The 17,129-nt window shown below is 46.9% G+C and overlaps 1 protein-coding gene across 1 annotated transcript in view; it reads right to left on the bottom strand.

Annotated features, from left to right (window-relative positions):
* Positions 1 to 17,129, bottom strand: part of LOC121548529 (zinc finger protein DPF3-like) — a 48,331-nt gene that overhangs the window by 15,818 nt on the left and 15,384 nt on the right. The window contains exon 2 of the mRNA XM_041859994.2: positions 3,212 to 3,372. Within this exon, the coding sequence (XP_041715928.2) occupies positions 3,212 to 3,372 (161 nt within the window). The remainder of the gene's footprint in view (positions 1 to 3,211; positions 3,373 to 17,129) is intronic.

Raw genomic sequence — 17,129 nt, 5'->3', positions numbered from 1 at the left:
TTTTTCAACAGGACAATGACCCAACACACCTCCAGGCTGTGTAAGGGCTATTTTACCAAGAAGGAGAGTGATAGAGTGCTGCATCAGATTACCTGGCCTCCACAATCCCCCGACCTCAACCCAATTGAGATGGTTTGGGATGAGTCTGTCACGCCCTGACTCAGGGAACGCTTATATGTTGAGTCAGGGTGTGTATATTCCTTGTTGTGCTTGTTCTATGTTTGTCGATCTAGTATGTATGGATCTATGTTGGCCGGTGTGGTTCCCAATCAGAGGCAGCTGTCGCTCGTTGTCTCTGATTGGGGACCATACTTAGGCAGCCTATTTGGCACGTTCTAGTGGTGGGATCTTGTTCCGTGTAAGGTTTGTTGTTCTGTACTACCTTGGACTTCACGTTTCGTTTCCTTTGTTGTTTTGTCGTGTTGTTTATTACTTTAATAAACATGTACGCATATCACGCTGCGCCTTGGTCTGACCCGTCAATGAACGAACGTGACAGAAGATCCCACCAAACAAGGACCAAGCAGCGTGCCGAGAAGGAGCAAACACCTGGGACTCAACAGGAGGTTACGTTAGTAGATGTCCTCCTCGGTTGGGGGAGAATTACGGAGGAGGAGGCCGTCCGTTATCGGAGGGCGATGAAGGAGGATGCCCAGGTAGGAGAGGAGAAATGGCGCCAACAGTGCCGACGACGGAGACCCGAGAGGCAACCCCAATCATTTTTTTTTTGGGGGGGCACACAGTGTGGACGACGAGGCAGCAGGAGGCCGTGAAAGGGCGGATTTGCAGGTTAGGAGAGGAGGCCACCATGTTACGGGGGCTGTTGGTTCAGAGGGAGCAGGAGTTATTCGGTCAGAGGGAGGCGCTACAGAAGGCTAAAAGGGAGAAGGAAAGTGTAGAGGCACGGCGAGAGGAGCTGGTTAGGCAGCAGAAGGAGCGGGGGTTAATAAAGGAACCCAGTCCTGCTCCTCGCACCAAGCAACAAGCAAGTGGTAAGTGTCGCCAGTCCGGTCCGGCCCGTTCCTGCTCCCCACACTAAGCCAGTGGTGCGCGTCGCCAGTCCGGCCCGGCCTGTTCCTGCTCCTCGCACCAAGCCAGTGGTGCGCGTCGCCAGCCCGGCCCGGCCTGTTCCTGCTCCTCGCACCAAGCCAGTGGTGTGCTTCGCCAGCCCGGCCCGGCCTGTTCCGGCTCCTCGCACCAAGTCAGTTGTGCGCGCCGCCAGTCCGGCCCGGCCTGTTCCTGCTCCTCGCACCAAGCAAGTGTTGCGCGTCGCCAGTCCGGCCCGGCCTGTTCCTGCTCCTCGCACCAAGTCAGTGGTGCGCGTCGCCAGTCCGGCCCGTTCCTGCTCCTCGCACCAAGCCAGTGGTGCGCGTCGCCAGCCCGGCCCGGCCTGTTCCTGCTCCTCGCACCAAGTCAGTGGTGCGCGTCGCCAGTCCGGCCCGGCCTGCTCCTGCTCCTCGCACCAAGCCTGTGGTGCGTGTTCCTAGTCCGGTCCGTGCCTGCTCCTCGCACCAGACCAGTGGTGCGTTTGTCCAGTCCGGCATGGCCCGTGCCACCGGTGCCTGGTCCGGCACCGGTCAGCTGCTCCACTCCGGTGCCAGAGCAGTCCGCTCCACCGGTGCCTGATCCAGTTCCGGTCAGCCGTTCCACTCCGGAGCCAGAGCAGTCCGCTCCACCGGTGCCTGATCCATCTCCGGTCAGCGGCTCCACTCCGGAGCCAAAGCAGTCCACTCCACCGGTGCCCAGTCCAGCTCCGGTCAGCGGCTCCAGTCCAGACCATGACGTCAGCCCCTCCCCAGGTTCGGGGTCTCCCACACCAGGGTCCAGACAGGGCCTGGCATATCGTGAGAGGAAGGAGAGGGGAAGCAGCGCGCCGAGGTCTAGACCAGACCAGGGGCGCAACGGGGAGGCAGAGAGGGAGAGGTCGTCACGCCCCGAGGCGGATTGCCCACCCGGCCCCTACCCTGTTATGTTTATGTTGTGCGGTCGGAGTCCGCACCTTTGGGGGTACTGTCACACCCTGACTCAGGGGACGCTTATATGTTGAGTCAGGGTGTGTATATTCCTTGTTGTACTTGTTCTATGTTTGTCGATCTAGTATGTATGGATCTATGTTGGCCGGTGTGGTTCCCAATCAGAGGCAGCTGTCGCTCGTTGTCTCTGATTGGGGACCATACTTAGGCAGCCTATTTGGCACGTTCTAGTGGTGGGATCTTGTTCCGTGTAAGGTTTGTTGTTCTGTACTACCTTGGACTTCACGTTTCGTTTCCTTTGTTGTTTTGTCGTGTTGTTTATTACTTTAATAAACATGTACGCATATCACGCTGCGCCTTGGTCTGACCCGTCAATGAACGAACGTGACAGAGTCGGACCGCAGAGTGAAGGAAGAGCTGCCAACAAGTGCTCAGCATATGTGGGAACTGTTGGAAAAGCATTCCAGGTGAAGCTGGTTGAGAGAATGCCAAGAGGCTGCAAAGCTGTCATCAAGGCAAAGGGTGGCAATTTGAAGAATCTCAAATATAAAATATATGTTGATTTGTTTAACACTTTTTTGGTTACTACATGATTCCATATGTGTTATTTCATAGTTTTGATGCCCCTCCCTTCATCTAGCATGCTGGGCCAATAGCCTCTCCCTTCAGCTAGCATGCTGGGCCCTGGGACCACACCCTATACTTTGTGGCCTGTTGGGTTCCATTATATGTATTCATTCTGACTCTCTCTCTGACTCTCTCTCTCTCTCTCGTGAGATGTTCTACTAGAGCTGGGATGATAAACCGAAAATTACACCGACCACTTATCGCAGGCATTTTGCTGATATCGTTCATTACGATAAGTAGCCTACACTTGAGAAATGTGAAGTTTGAAATGAAATAAGTTTGCTAATATAGGTGATCGTTAATGGGACAATTGATGGCTTAAACCATCAAACTAGTAGTAGTAGTTTAAAGGATAATAAAATAAAAACTGGTGCACATTAATGTTATAATTCATATGGATTAATATGGATTTCTGTCCACATTGACCAGCTCTATGTTTTAGATGTAATCATGACTGTAAACAGTCCGCTGGTTTTAAAACTATGAAAACAGTTTAGTTTATTAAGACCAGTTATGTATCTACAGACACTGAAGGGCTATCAAGTGTCGTGTCGTGTGTGTGTGTGTGTGTGTGCGTGCCATTTCTCTTCCCCAGCCTGCAGTTCACCCACCTGGCCCGCGGTGGCGCTGTTCCATCCAGATGTAGCAGTTGTTCTGGGCCACGCCAGTTTGGTTGTCCAGGAAGGGCATACGGACGCTCCGCTCGGCACACAGACGGGCGTTGTAGCTGCGACAGTGTTCTATGGCCTCCCGGTAGAACTGGTCGCCTAGCCTACAGACACAAGAGAACAGAGACAATTTTAGTTAACTAGGTTAGGTTAACTAGGTTAGGTTAGCTTAGTAGGCTAATAGTGATTGAGGGAGCAGCTGGAACAGGCCTTAAACCTGGTGCCAAATGTCCAGACCTCTTAATCAATCGTACATACTGGGATGCTACTTGTCTTCAGCTCGCTCAGGTTAATGTAGCATGCTAGAGCTATCTTAGCTTACCATATCCCCTTCGTCTTAGTCAGAGCACACAGCTGCTGTTGAGCCGTCCTGCTACCGAGACATGTCCTCTGAATACCAAACATTGTTAGGGTTGTTTATTAGCATGGAGACACGTGCTGAGTTGATTTCAGTTACTCTGAATGCATCAGCCGGGCCAGAATAAATCAAGTGTTGTAGGCAGTTTAGGGCAAGTCACAGCAACACCAACACCACTGTGGCTTGGTGGCTATGCTGTGCAAACATACTCCATTATCCTAATGTATTTCAACAACCTACAGTATAGTAAAGCATTCTAACAGGGAGAAACACACTGTGGACAGAAGAGTTACTATAGGGAAGATGTTTACTGTCCACATAGATGGATGGGTTAAGGGAATGATGAATGAGGGAGAGCTATGGCAGACACACAAATGATTTACTGCTGGGGAACACCAAGACACACACGCACGCACTTAAAACACACACAAACACCAGGAAGCCATCCATCAGCGAGACGAGACGAGACGAGACGAGACGAGACGAGACCAGACGAGACCAGACCAGACCAGACCAGACCAGACAGACAGACAGACAGGACGGACGCACATTTTTGTGGAACAGTTTCATTTTAATTTAATGTTTTAGTTTCTCAAAATCATTGTCACGTGGTAAATCATAAAAATCTTAATTAAAGAGATAAAAATATAAAAGTTACAATTCAAACTTATGCCATATGGCAACCTGGTCTCAGCGCATTTCGTATTATTCTGTACGTAAGCCGATACACAATCCGCGATGCATTTAGTATGATATGCTACATTTTGGATGGTCGGGGTGGGCGTATAACGCGAACGTCTAGCAACCCAAAGGTTACGAGTTCGAATCTAATCACGGACAATTTTAGCTAGTTATCAACTTTTTAACTCCTTACTACTTTTTAGCTACTTTGCAACTACTTAGCATGTTAGCTAACCCTTCCCCTAGACCTAACCCTACCCCTTTTAGCTAACCATTCACCTAACCTTAACACTTTTAGCTAACCCTTCCCCTAACCCTAACCCTTTCACCTAACTCCTAAACTTAGCCCTAACCTCAACCCTAACCCCTAACCCCTAGCCTAGCTAACATTAGTCACCTAGCCACTTAGCTAGAATTGGTAACATATCATAGGTTTAGCAAATTCGTAACATATTGTACGTTTAGCAAATTTGTAACATATTGTTAGTTTAGCTCAATTGTAACATATAATACGAATTGTAATTCGTAACATATCATAAAAAAATTAACACATACCAGACAAAACGTAACATTCATATTCATTTGAGTGTCTCGGAATTACATACAGAATAATATGAAATACTCTGAGACCAGGTTGCATATGGACACATTGATACACCTTGATCATTGGCAGCTAAATAGCCTAAATGAGCGCATGGAACTCAGAGATGCCCAACGCAGCCGTTGGCCTCTAACTTCCATCGCAAACTAGGTAAAAATACATAAAACCGACATATAAAAACAGTAGAACATATACTGATGAAAAATCAGTTTCTTTCAATCACGTGAATCTCTCTACTCAGCCTGTCTGCCGCCCCTTTGCTATCGCTAGTGAAGTGCAACATTGTATCAAATCAATCAACTGGATCAGTCCTGAAGCTGTCTCTAGTGAAGTGCAACATTGTATCAAATCAATCAACTGGATCAGTCCTGAAGCCATCTCTAGTGAAGTGCAACATTGTATCAAATCAATCAACTGGATCAGTCCTGAAGCTGTCTCTAGTGAAGTGCAACATTGTATCAAATCAATCAACTGGATCAGTCCTGAAGCTGTCTCTAGTGAAGTGCAACATTGTATCAAATCAATCAACTGGATCAGTCCTGAAGCTGTCTCTAGTGAAGTGCAACATTGTATCAAATCAATCAACTGGATCAGTCCTGAAGCTGTCTCTAGTGAAGTGCAAAATTGTATCAAATCAATCAACTGGATCAGTCCTGAAGCTGTCTCTAGTGAAGTGCAACATTGTATCAAATCAATCAACTGGATCAGTCCTGAAGCTGTCTCTAGTGAACTTGCAACATTGTATCAACTAGCCTATTCCGGAATTTCCCGCCCCAGAGAGCTCGGGTCAGATAGCTGTTTTTGCGCAAGGGATTCTTTCTTTTTTAATGACTTTTCCACTGGCTATATGGGATCATCAGATTATTATATTTTACTCTTTCACACCGAGGCTTGGTGATTATCGAGGGGGAGATTGTTGGAAAGATTTTTCAAATAGGCCTACTGTGAGGAACTATTAAGCTATCATTCACAATGGATGTTAAAACAAACCAGACTTCATTGACTGTGTGGGGTGAAGAATAATTGACTGAGGAGCTCATTAGTGGTGGACGTGGTGAGTTCAGACAATCACACATCACACATCCCCAAATGGGCACTTTCCTATATTTCTGCACAGCAGGCCAGGTAGGCTCCTTCTATGCATGCTCAGGTGTGACCGCTCCCTCTACATTAACAGGACAGAGAAACCAGACTCATGCTCATTGATCACATGGAGCACTCCAAACAAAAGACAACTAAAACAATTTACAAATCTCATAAATAATGGTTATGAAATAAACCAAAACTTGTTTCTCACAAGTGTAGTAGCAGGTTGTGAACTCTGCAAACAACGTTTCCACTCTGAGAATGAGAATGGTAAATTACTGTAGGCCTAATTAGTAATACAATGCATTAACAGCAATTAATGTAACCCAATAATGGGGATTAACGGTTACGGTACATTTACTACTGGTGACATATGTAATGGGGAATTGATCAAAACAAACAATCAAAGGGCAAACAATGCACACAATGAAAGCACAAGAACTGGCGGGAGACAGCTGAGTGGATTCTGGAGAGCTGAGCCCATGCATTCTGGAGAGCTGAGCCCATGCATTCTGGAGAGCTGAGCCTATGCATTCTGGAGAGCTGAGCACATGCATTCTGGAGAGCTGAGCCCATGCATTCTGGAGAGCTGAGCCTATGCATTCTGGAGAGCTGAGCCCATGCATTCTGGAGAGCTGAGCCCATGCATTCTGGAGAGCTGAGCCCATGCATTCTGGAGAGCTGAGCCCATGCATTCTGGAGAGCTGAGCCCATGCATTCTGGAGAGCTGAGCCCATGCATTCTGGAGAGCTGAGCCCATGCATTCTGGAGAGCTGAGCCCATGCATTCTGGAGAGAGACCAGCCTATAGGCTATCTTCGCCACACACCCCTCCCCTTCTTCTTGTCTCAACATTTTAAATTATACTCAAGACGCATTATCTTCACACATATTTTAGATGCTTTTCACTGACAGCCACAACTCAATAATCAGCTAGGCCTTTTTTACATTTACATTTTTAGTCATTTAGCAGACGCTCTTATCCAGAGCGACTTATAGTTAGTGAGTGCATACATTTTCATACTGGCCCCCCGTGGGAAACGAACCCACAACCCTGGCGTTGCAAGCGCCATGCTCTACCAACTGAGCTACAGGGGACTACTTTTGCCACGTGCGCTGCCCTATGAAATACTTCCTCATATCCCATTTCTCTCCTGTTCTATTGGTTTTCATACGTGACTCGTTTCAGGAAACTAGGCGTATGTCGCGTGTCACTACTTCACAGGAGAGCCATTTGAACATAAACTTTATTTTTAAAATCAAAATTCAGTTTTTGGCAGAAATGCCTTCTGGAACATGTCAACTTTCATGTGCCTTAATAACAAACTTGTATGCCATCTGTAAATACGAATACAATTGTTACATTAGGAGCCTAGTTGGTTTAGCCACGGAAAAAGACAGGAACCTTCCCGCTAGCCATGATTGACTGAGATAATGGGTGGGCTGGACATGCCGAGAGATGAGTTTGGATTGGTCTGCCATATGGCACGCTTCTGTCTATAACATGAGCTGGTCAGTATGTGTAGTTAATCCTTTCTAACGCGGCTTTTTTTAAAGATATCTCAAAGTAGAACTGCAAAAGTGTTGCTCTCCACTTTCTGGAGGACCGAGTTTTGAAATCAGTGGAATTAGAGTATGATAGCTAAGGAGATGGAGAAAATTCTGGCGTTCGTTTGATTGCAAATACGCAGAGGGAGTCGAAAAGAGAACACACAGAAGGCTGTTGTATAAAACACCTGTCTCCGGATTACATCTTCAAACTAAGGGCAACCATGTCATCCGTGACAGAGAGGGAGAAGCGTCCATCCATGTATACGGGTAAGATAGTCTAGCTAGCTACATTTTCAGATATTACACGTTTCAAATTTTGTCAGAAAGTCGTTTTCATTTCAAGTTAAAGCATACTGTTAGCTAGCTAGCTAACGTTAGCTGGCTGGCTCGTTAGCTAACATTACATGTAAGATCTGTGTAGTAATATTATTCATATCTCAGAGCCATTTGCATTGCTAGTTATAGCCTAATGTTAGCTAGCTAGCTAACATTGAACCTGGTTGGTTAGCTACCTGCAGGTTCATGCAGGGTAGTAACGTTAGGAGTTGGGATTATGGTTCATTGTTTAGCTACCTAGCTACATGTCTAAACAAAAGACTAGGGCTCTGGATAACATAAAAACAGCCTAACCAGCTCTGCTAGGGCGAGTAAAATGGTCAGTGTGAGCTGTTCTCTCATTTGTGTCTGGAAGTAGCTAGCAAGCTAGCCAACGTTAGCCAGTTAGATTGGGTGCTTGACTGCTGTTGTTAGGTCTGAATGCTTGGATCAACCCTATTCCTCGGCCAGAACGTCCAGTGTGCGCTCTGAACGCTCCGAGAGCGAAACGCTCTGAATTTACGAACGGACAATCTGACAACGCTCTGAGCTTACGAACGCCCAGAGTGCACTCTGGCACTCCAGATTGAATGTACGAACACACCCGTAGTATAAACCAGCCTTTAGTCTTGAAATCTTTGGTTGTTTAGTACATGGCCTCACATGGGAATCCTTAAAGAGATGGGTGGGGCTAAGGCTTATGGGGGTGTGAACGATGCTGAATGGGTGTAGACAAAGAAGAGCCAGTAGGTTTACCAAAACATTCAAGGGCCATTTTCTCAAAAGTGAGGGTACAAGTTTATCAACTGTCAAAGCACAATTACTTTCCCATTGTTCCTCAACTGTAGTGTATTATATACCATTTTGTAGCTCTTAGTCTCTATTTTTATCCAATGTAAAAAACACAATTGCAAATGTTGCTACATAAGACCGAATCGAGCCGGTCGGTCACATATCAACTTTCTTTGATTGTCCAGAAGCCAAAGGGCACAATCCCAGTCATATTAGCAACCCCATCCTAGTTGTTGCATCTTTAGATTCACCCTCTTTCTAAGTTTCTAACTGAGATTTTCATCTCTGTCATATACTGCTCGCATCAGGTGCGCTGTTTAGAATGGTGTTATCCCGGGAATTCCATTTTGGGGAATTGTTTGAAAATGACGTTCTATTGGCTGTTTCATTACAGGAGTTGCATGTTCTGTTAAGATGAATTACCATAATTTAAACGTGATTTATGTCATTCTGAGCACCGTGGGTGGACGCCCTGATGGGTTACACACCATGGGTCCGGTAAATTTCTCAAATGGCCGCTAAATTAAACTCTTCCCGGTCACTATGTTCCTAATGGAAAACCTTAAGCATGGCTGCAAGTGTGTGTTTCAAACCCAGCAGTAAAATCACCATCAGAGTTCAGCCATTGCAGACTGGGGACACGGATGTGTGTTTTAACCCCAGCAGTGAATCATCATCAGAGTTCAGCCATTGCAGACTGGGGACACAGAGCAGACTTTGGCAAGATCTGGATGGTGGATCAGGCTGATGTTTGTGCCCAATACCACACCAAGAGAACAGCAGGGACAAGTCCTCAATTACATCTTTATTAGAGGAACAAGAGGGGAAGAGAGCTAGAGAGAGGGGTCAGAGTGTCTCTCTCCCTGGGTAGATCTCAGTCGACATGGACCTGTCTGGATGTCTGTGGGTCTCTCTCCTAGTCTGATTAGATCTGATTCTCTCTCTCTCTCTCTCTCTCTCTCTCTCTCTCTCTCTCTCTCTCTCTCTCTCTCTCTCTCCCTCGCTCCCTCCCCCAGAAGATTCACAGATTACTCTGTGAGGAATGCCAGGCTAGACAATGAAGACAGGCTGTTGTCACACCCAGGGCACAAAGAAGACCAGTGTTCAGAGGGAGGGAGGGAGCTAGGGCTGTCCCTGACTAAAATAAATCCTGGTCTACCGAGAGTAATCTGTTCTTTCAACCAATCGATTGGACAAACTTTTAAAACGTATATTTTTCCCATATATAGACACACCTTGTGTTTTAATAAAATCAACTATTTGCACTGAGCTTGTCTGATGCTTTAAGTGCACTGTTTGATGAAATAATTAAGACACACAAATTACCCAAGAGGGAGCCAGAGATCAAGATAACCAGAAGGAAAAAAAAAAAATGTTCCCAACCCTCCTCTTCCCGCTCCTGCTGGCCTTCACAGATTATGCCGTAACACTCTTGATGTTGCTGGTAAATAGGCTAGACTAGGGGTCGGCAACCTTTTTCATGTGGAGTGCCAATTTATCTTACCATTTCTGCCGATCTGCGTGCCAGTTACGATTTGAATATGCACATTTTCGTGCAACAGTTAAATTTTCTAATTATAATAACGTATTTTTGTTCTATTGCCAAATTGGTAAAAAATTGCCTACATAAAGCCAACAAATAAAAACATTGCAGGTAGAAAATATTCTGATAAAAATAAATATTCTATAAATCACATTGGCTACACGTGGAGGTTTGTTTATGTTCTTCAATTATTCTGGGGCATCAGAGTTTCCCACTATAAAAAGGGAGTGAGCTGGGCCTTCTGAGTGGCGCAGTGGCCTTGAGGCGTCACTACAGACCCGGGTTCGATCCCCGGCTGTGTCGCAGCCGGTCGCGACCAGGAGACCCATGAGGCGGCGCACAATTGGCCCAGCGTCGTCCGGATCAGGGGAGGGTTTGGCCGGCCGGGATGTCCTTGTCCCATCGCGCTCTAGCGACTCCTGTGGCAGGCCGGGTGCATGCACGCTGACACAGTCGCCAGTTGTACGGTGTTTCCTCCGACACATTAGTACGGCTGGCTTCCGGGGTAAGCGAGCAATGTGTCAAGAAGCAGTGCAGTTTGGCAGGGTCGTGTTTCGGAGGACGCATTGCTCTCGACCTTCGCCTCTCCTGAGTCTGTATGGGACAAGACTGTAACTACCAATTGGGAAGAAAAAGGGGTACAAATAAAAGAGAGAGAGCTGGAAATATTTTTCTAATACATTGAGGAACTATTGTCATTCTCAATGGATGTAAAAACAGACTTTGTTTATTTGCTGTTTGAGGTGAAGAAAAAAATTACTTTGAGAAGCTCCATAGCTCCTTAGTGGTGGTGAGTTAAGACAATCAGAAATACTATCATGCATGGGCTCAGCTCTCCAATTTAGCCGTGGTGACGGGCGGGGATGCAGACCCTGATGAGTTGTTACATTTGTACATGTTATCTGTTGGAGCAGCACGCAGAGCTTAGCAAAGTTGATACATTGTATCATTTCATCGCCTGGTATAACCAAGAGCACAGGCCAGTCTGAGTAGGCTTTGCAAGTTCGCTGTCAAGAAGCCTCTGAGTGACAGAGAGGGAAAATGGAGCATAGCTTTGCGACAGGCATGCATGCAGCTTTACAGCAAATAAAACGGCTTGCCTCTAGCCTAAATGGTTCAAAGAATATGACCCATATTACCAGAGATGTTAAAACAATATGACCCATATTACCAGAGATGTTAAAACAATATGACCCATATTACCAGAGACGTTAAAACAATATGACCCATATTACCAGAGACGTTAAAACAATATGACCCATATTACCAGAGATGTTAAAACAATACGACCCATATTACCAGAGATGTTAAAACAATATGACCCATATTACCAGAGATGTTAAAACAATATGACCCATATTACCAGAGATGTTAAAACAATATGACCCATATTACCAGAGATGTTAAAACAATATGACCCATATTACCAGAGACGTTAAAACAATATGACCCATATTACCAGAGTTGTTAAAACAATATGACCCATATTACCAGAGTTGTTAAAACAATATGACCCATATTACCAGAGACGTACAGTGAGGGAAAAAAGTATTTGATCCCCTGCTGCTTTTGTACGTTTGCCCACTGACAAAGAAATGATCAGAGTATAATTTTAATGGTAGATTTATTTGAACAGTGAGAGACAGAATAACAACAAAGAAATCCTGAAAAACGCATGTAAAAAATGTTATAAATTGATTTGCATTTTAATGAGGGAAATAAGTATTTGACCCCTCTAAATCAGAAAGATTTCTGGCTCCCAGGTGTCTTTTATACAGGTAACGAACAGAGATTAGGCGCACACTCTTAAAGGAGAGCTCCTAATCTCAGTTTGTTACCTGTATAAAAGATACCTGTCCACAGAAGCAATCAATCATTCAGATTCCAAACTCTCTACCATGGCCAAGACCAAAGAGCTCTCCAAGGATGTCAGGGACAAGATTGTAGATCTACACAAGGCTGGAATGGGCTACAAGACCATCGCCAAGCAGCTTGGTGAGAAGGTGACAACAGTTGAGTGCGATTATTCGCAAATGGAAGAAACACAAAATAACTGTCAATCTCCCTCGGCCTGGGGCTCCATGCAAGATCTCACCTCGTGGAGTTGCAATGATCATGAGAACGGTGAGGAATCAGCCCAGAACTACACGGGAGGATCTTGTCAATGATCTCAAGGCAGCTGGGACCATAGTCACCAAGAAAACAATTGGTAACACACTACGCAGTGAAGGACTGAAATCCTGCAGCGCCCGTAAGGTCCCCCTGCTCAAGAAAGCACATATACAGGCCCGTCTGAAGTTTGCCAATGAACATCTGAATGATTCAGAGGAGAACTGGGTGAAAGTGTTGTGGTCGATGAGACCAAAATCGAGCTCTTTGGCATCAACTCAACTCGCCGTGTTTGGAGGAGGAGGAATGCTGCCTATGACCCCAAGAACACCATCCCCACCGTCAAACATGGAGGTGGAAACATTATGCTTTGGGGGTGTTTTTCTGCAAGGGGACAGGACAACTTCACCGCATCAAAGGGACGATGGAAGGGGCCATGTACCGTCAAATCTTGGGTGAGAACCTCTTTCCCTCAGCCAGGGCATTGAAAATGGGTCGTGGATGGGTATTCCAGCATGACAATGACCCAAAACACACGGCCAAGGCAACAAAGGAGTGGCTCAAGAAGAAGCACATTAAGGTCCTGGAGTGGCCTAGCCAGTCTCCAGACCTTAATCCCATAGAAAATCAATGGAGGGAGCTGAAGGTTCGAGTTGCCAAACGTCAGCCTCAAAACCTTAATGACTTGGAGAAAATCTGCAAAGAGGAGTGGGACAAAATCCCTCCTGAGATGTGTGCAAACCTGGTGGCCAACTACAAGAAATGTCTGACCTCTGTGATTGCCAACAAGGGTTTTGCCACCAAGTACTAAGTCATGTTTTGCAGAGGGGTCAAATACTTATTTCCTTCATTAAAATGCAAATCAATTTATAACATTTTTGACATGCGTTTTTCTGGATTTTTTTGTTGTTATTCTGTCTCTCACTGTTCAAATAAACCTACCATTAAAATTATAGACTGATCATGTCTTTGTCAGTGGGCAAACATACAAAATCAGCATGGGATCAAATACTTTTTTCCCTCACTGTATTTTCTTCTTTCTATCGGGATTCACACGCATTTTATATAATTTCACGAACCATGCTGTGGGCCGTTGTAAACTAATCCTGGGCTGCTAATTATTGGTTTGATAACGCACAACGGTGTTCAGTCATGTTTCCTAGCTAGTTAACAACCTGTTAACTTGACAGTACGTTTGGGCACATTTGATTGGCCCAGGAAGACAGGAAAGGGGTCTGCTACTCATGAGATGTGCTTCAAAGGTATAGGCCTAATGGAAGATTAAACTATATCAACAATCCATTTATTTCTGGTGATCCTTATATTCCCTTTGGTGTCTAGTGTTTTTAAAGTTGGTAGCAGTGTGTGTTTGTGTTTGTGGGAGAGAGAGTGGTGTGTTTATGAGAGGGAGACGGGGGAAGTGTGTGTGTGTGTGTGTGTGTGTGTTAACTGAAGAGTAGAAGGTTTCATGCAGTGTTTTCCCCTTACTGACACAATGACATGCAGATCATTATGCATGTATAGTCCTTCCTCCCATTCCTCCAGCCAAATCACAGGTAGGCTTTTAGATATGAGCAAACCAGCCATTCATTCTATGCAGTATTCTATTATACATTTTACATTTAAGTCATTTAGCAGACACTCTTATCCAGAGCGACTTACAGTTAGTGAGTGCATACATTTTTATTTTTTATACTGGAATCAAACCCACAACCATGGCGTTGCAAATGCCATGCTCTACCAACTGAGCTACATCCCTGCCGGCCATTCCCTCCCCTACCCTGGACGACGCTGGGTCAATTGTGCGCCGCCCCATGGGTCTCCCGGTCGCGGCCGGCTACGACAGAGCCTGGATTCGAACCAGGATCTCTAGTGGCAAAGCTAGCACTGCGATGCAGTGCCTTAGACCACTGCGCCACTCAGGAGGCTGGGCTGAGTCCCCTGGATACTGATGGAATAGTCCAGGCAGAGTCCCCTGGATACTGATGGAATAGTCCAGGCAGAGTCCCCTGGATACTGATGGAATAGTCCAGGCAGAGTCCTCTGGATAGTGATGGAATAGTCCAGGCAGAGTCCCCTGGATACTGATGGAATAGTCCAGGCAGAGTCCCCTGGATACTGATGGAATAGTCCAGGCAGAGTCCCCTGGATACTGATGGAATAGTCCAGGCAGAGTCCCCTGGATACTGATGGAATAGTCCAGGCAGAGTCCTCTGGATAGTGATGGAATAGTCCAGGCAGAGTCCCCTGGATACTGATGGAATAGTCCAGGCAGAGTCCCCTGGATACTGATGGAATAGTCCAGGCAGAGTCCCCTGGATACTGATGGAATAGTCCAGGCAGATTCCCCTGGATACTGATGGAATAGTCCAGGCAGAGTCCCCTGGATACTGATGGAATAGTCCAGGCAGAGTCCCCTGGATACTGATGGAATAGTCCAGGCAGAGACCCCTGGATACTGATGGAATAGTCCAGGCAGAGTCCTCTGGATAGTGATGGAATAGTCCAGGCAGAGTCCCCTGGATACTGATGGAATAGTCCAGGCAGAGTCCTCTGGATAGTGATGGAATAGTCCAGGCAGAGTCCCCTGGATACTGATGGAATAGTCCAGGCAGAGTCCTCTGGATAGTGATGGAATAGTCCAGGCAGAGTCCCCTGGATACTGATGGAATAGTCCAGGCAGAGTCCCCTGGATACTGATGGAATAGTCCAGGCAGAGTCCCCTGGATACTGATGGAATAGTCCAGGCAGATTCCCGTGGATACTGATGGAATAGTCCAGGCAGAGTCCCTGGATACTGATGGAATAGTCCAGGCAGAGTCCCCTGGATACTGATGGAATAGTCCAGGCAGAGACCCTGGATAGTGATGGAATAGTCCAGGCAGAGTCCTCTGGATAGTGATGGAATAGTCCAGGCAGAGTCCCTGGATACTGATGGAATAGTCCAGGCAGAGTCCCCTGGATACTGATGGAATAGTCCAGGCAGAGTCCCCTGGATACTGATGGAATAGTCCAGGCAGATTCCCTGGATACTGATGGAATAGTCCAGGCAGAGTCCCCTGGATACTGATGGAATAGTCCAGGCAGAGTCCCCTGGATACTGATGGAATAGTCCAGGCAGAGTCCCCTGGATACTGATGGAATAGTCCAGGCAGAGTCCCTGGATACTGATGGAATAGTCCAGGCAGAGTCCCCTGGATACTGATGGAATAGTCCAGGCAGAGTCCCCTGGATACTGATGGAATAGTCCAGGCAGAGTCCCCTTGGATACTGATGGAATAGTCCAGGCAGAGTCCCCTTGATACTGATGGAATAGTCCAGGCAGAGTCCCCTGGATACTGATGGAATAGTCCAGGCAGAGTCCCCTGGATACTGATGGAATAGTCCAGGCAGAGTCCCCTGGATACTGATGGAATAGTCCAGGCAGAGTCCCCTGGATACTGATGGAATAGTCCATGCAGAGTCCCCTTGGATACTGATGGAATAGTCCAGGCAGAGTCCCCTGGATACTGATGGAATAGTCCAGGCAGAGTCCCCTGGATACTGATGGAATAGTCCAGGCAGAGTCCCCTGGATAGTGATGGAATAGTCCAGGCAGAGTCCCCTGGATAGTGATGGAATAGTCCAGGCAGAGTCCCCTGGATAGTGATGGAATAGTCCAGGCAGAGTCCCCTGGATAGTGATGGAATAGTCCAGGCAGAGTCCCCTGGATACTGATGGAATAGTCCAGGCAGAGTCCCCTGGATACTGATGGAATAGTCCAGGCAGAGTCCCCTGGATACTGATGGAATAGTCCAGGCAGAGTCCCCTGGATACTGATGGAATAGTCCAGGCAGAGTCCCCTGGATACTGATGGAATAGTCCAGGCAAAGTCCCCTGGATACTGATGGAATAGTCCAGGCAGAGTCCCCTGGATACTGATGGAATAGTCCAGGCAGAGTCCCCTGGATACTGATGGAATAGTCCAGGCAGAGTCCCCTGGATACTGATGGAATAGTCCAGGCAGAGTCCCCCTGGATACTGATGGAATAGTCCAGGCAGAGTCCCCCTGGATACTGATGGAATAGTCCAGGCAGATTCCCCTGGATACTGATGGAATAGTCCAGGCAGATTCCCCTGGATACTGATGGAATAGTCCAGGCAGAGTCCCCTGGATACTGATGGAATAGTCCAGGCAGAGTCCCCTGGATACTGATGGAATAGTCCAGGCATAGTCCCCTGGATACTGATGGAATAGTCCAGGCAGAGTCCCCTGGATACTGATGGAATAGTCCAGGCAGAGTCCCCTGGATACTGATGGAATAGTCCAGGCAGAGTCCCTTGGATACTGATGGAATAGTCCAGGCAGAGTCCCTTGGATACTGATGGAATAGTCCAGGCAGAGTCCCCTGGATACTGATGGAATAGTCCAGGCAGAGTCCCCTGGATACTGATGGAATAGTCCAGGCAGAGTCCCTGGATACTGATGGAATAGTCCAGGCAGAGTCCCCCTTGGATACTGATGGAATAGTCCAGGCAGAGTCCCTGGATACTGATGGAATAGTCCAGGCAGAGTCCCCTGGATACTGATGGAATAGTCCAGGCAGAGTCCCCTGGATACTGATGGAATAGTCCAGGCAGAGTCCCCTGGATACTGATGGAATAGTCCAGGCAGAGTCCCCTGGATAGTGATGGAATAGTCCAGGCAGAGGCCCCTGGATAGTGATGGAATAGTCCAGGCAGAGTCCCCTGGATACTGATGGAATAGTCCAGGCAGAGTCCCCTGGATACTGATGGAATAGTCCAGGCAGAGTCCCCTGGATACTGATGGAATAGTCCAGGCAGAG

The sequence above is a fragment of the Coregonus clupeaformis genome, unplaced genomic scaffold (assembly GCF_020615455.1).
Source record: "Coregonus clupeaformis isolate EN_2021a unplaced genomic scaffold, ASM2061545v1 scaf0141, whole genome shotgun sequence".
NCBI classification, from domain to species: Eukaryota; Metazoa; Chordata; class Actinopteri; order Salmoniformes; family Salmonidae; genus Coregonus; species Coregonus clupeaformis.
The sequence above is the reverse complement of the archived record's forward strand: the minus strand, read 5'-3'. Positions and strand labels throughout refer to the sequence as shown.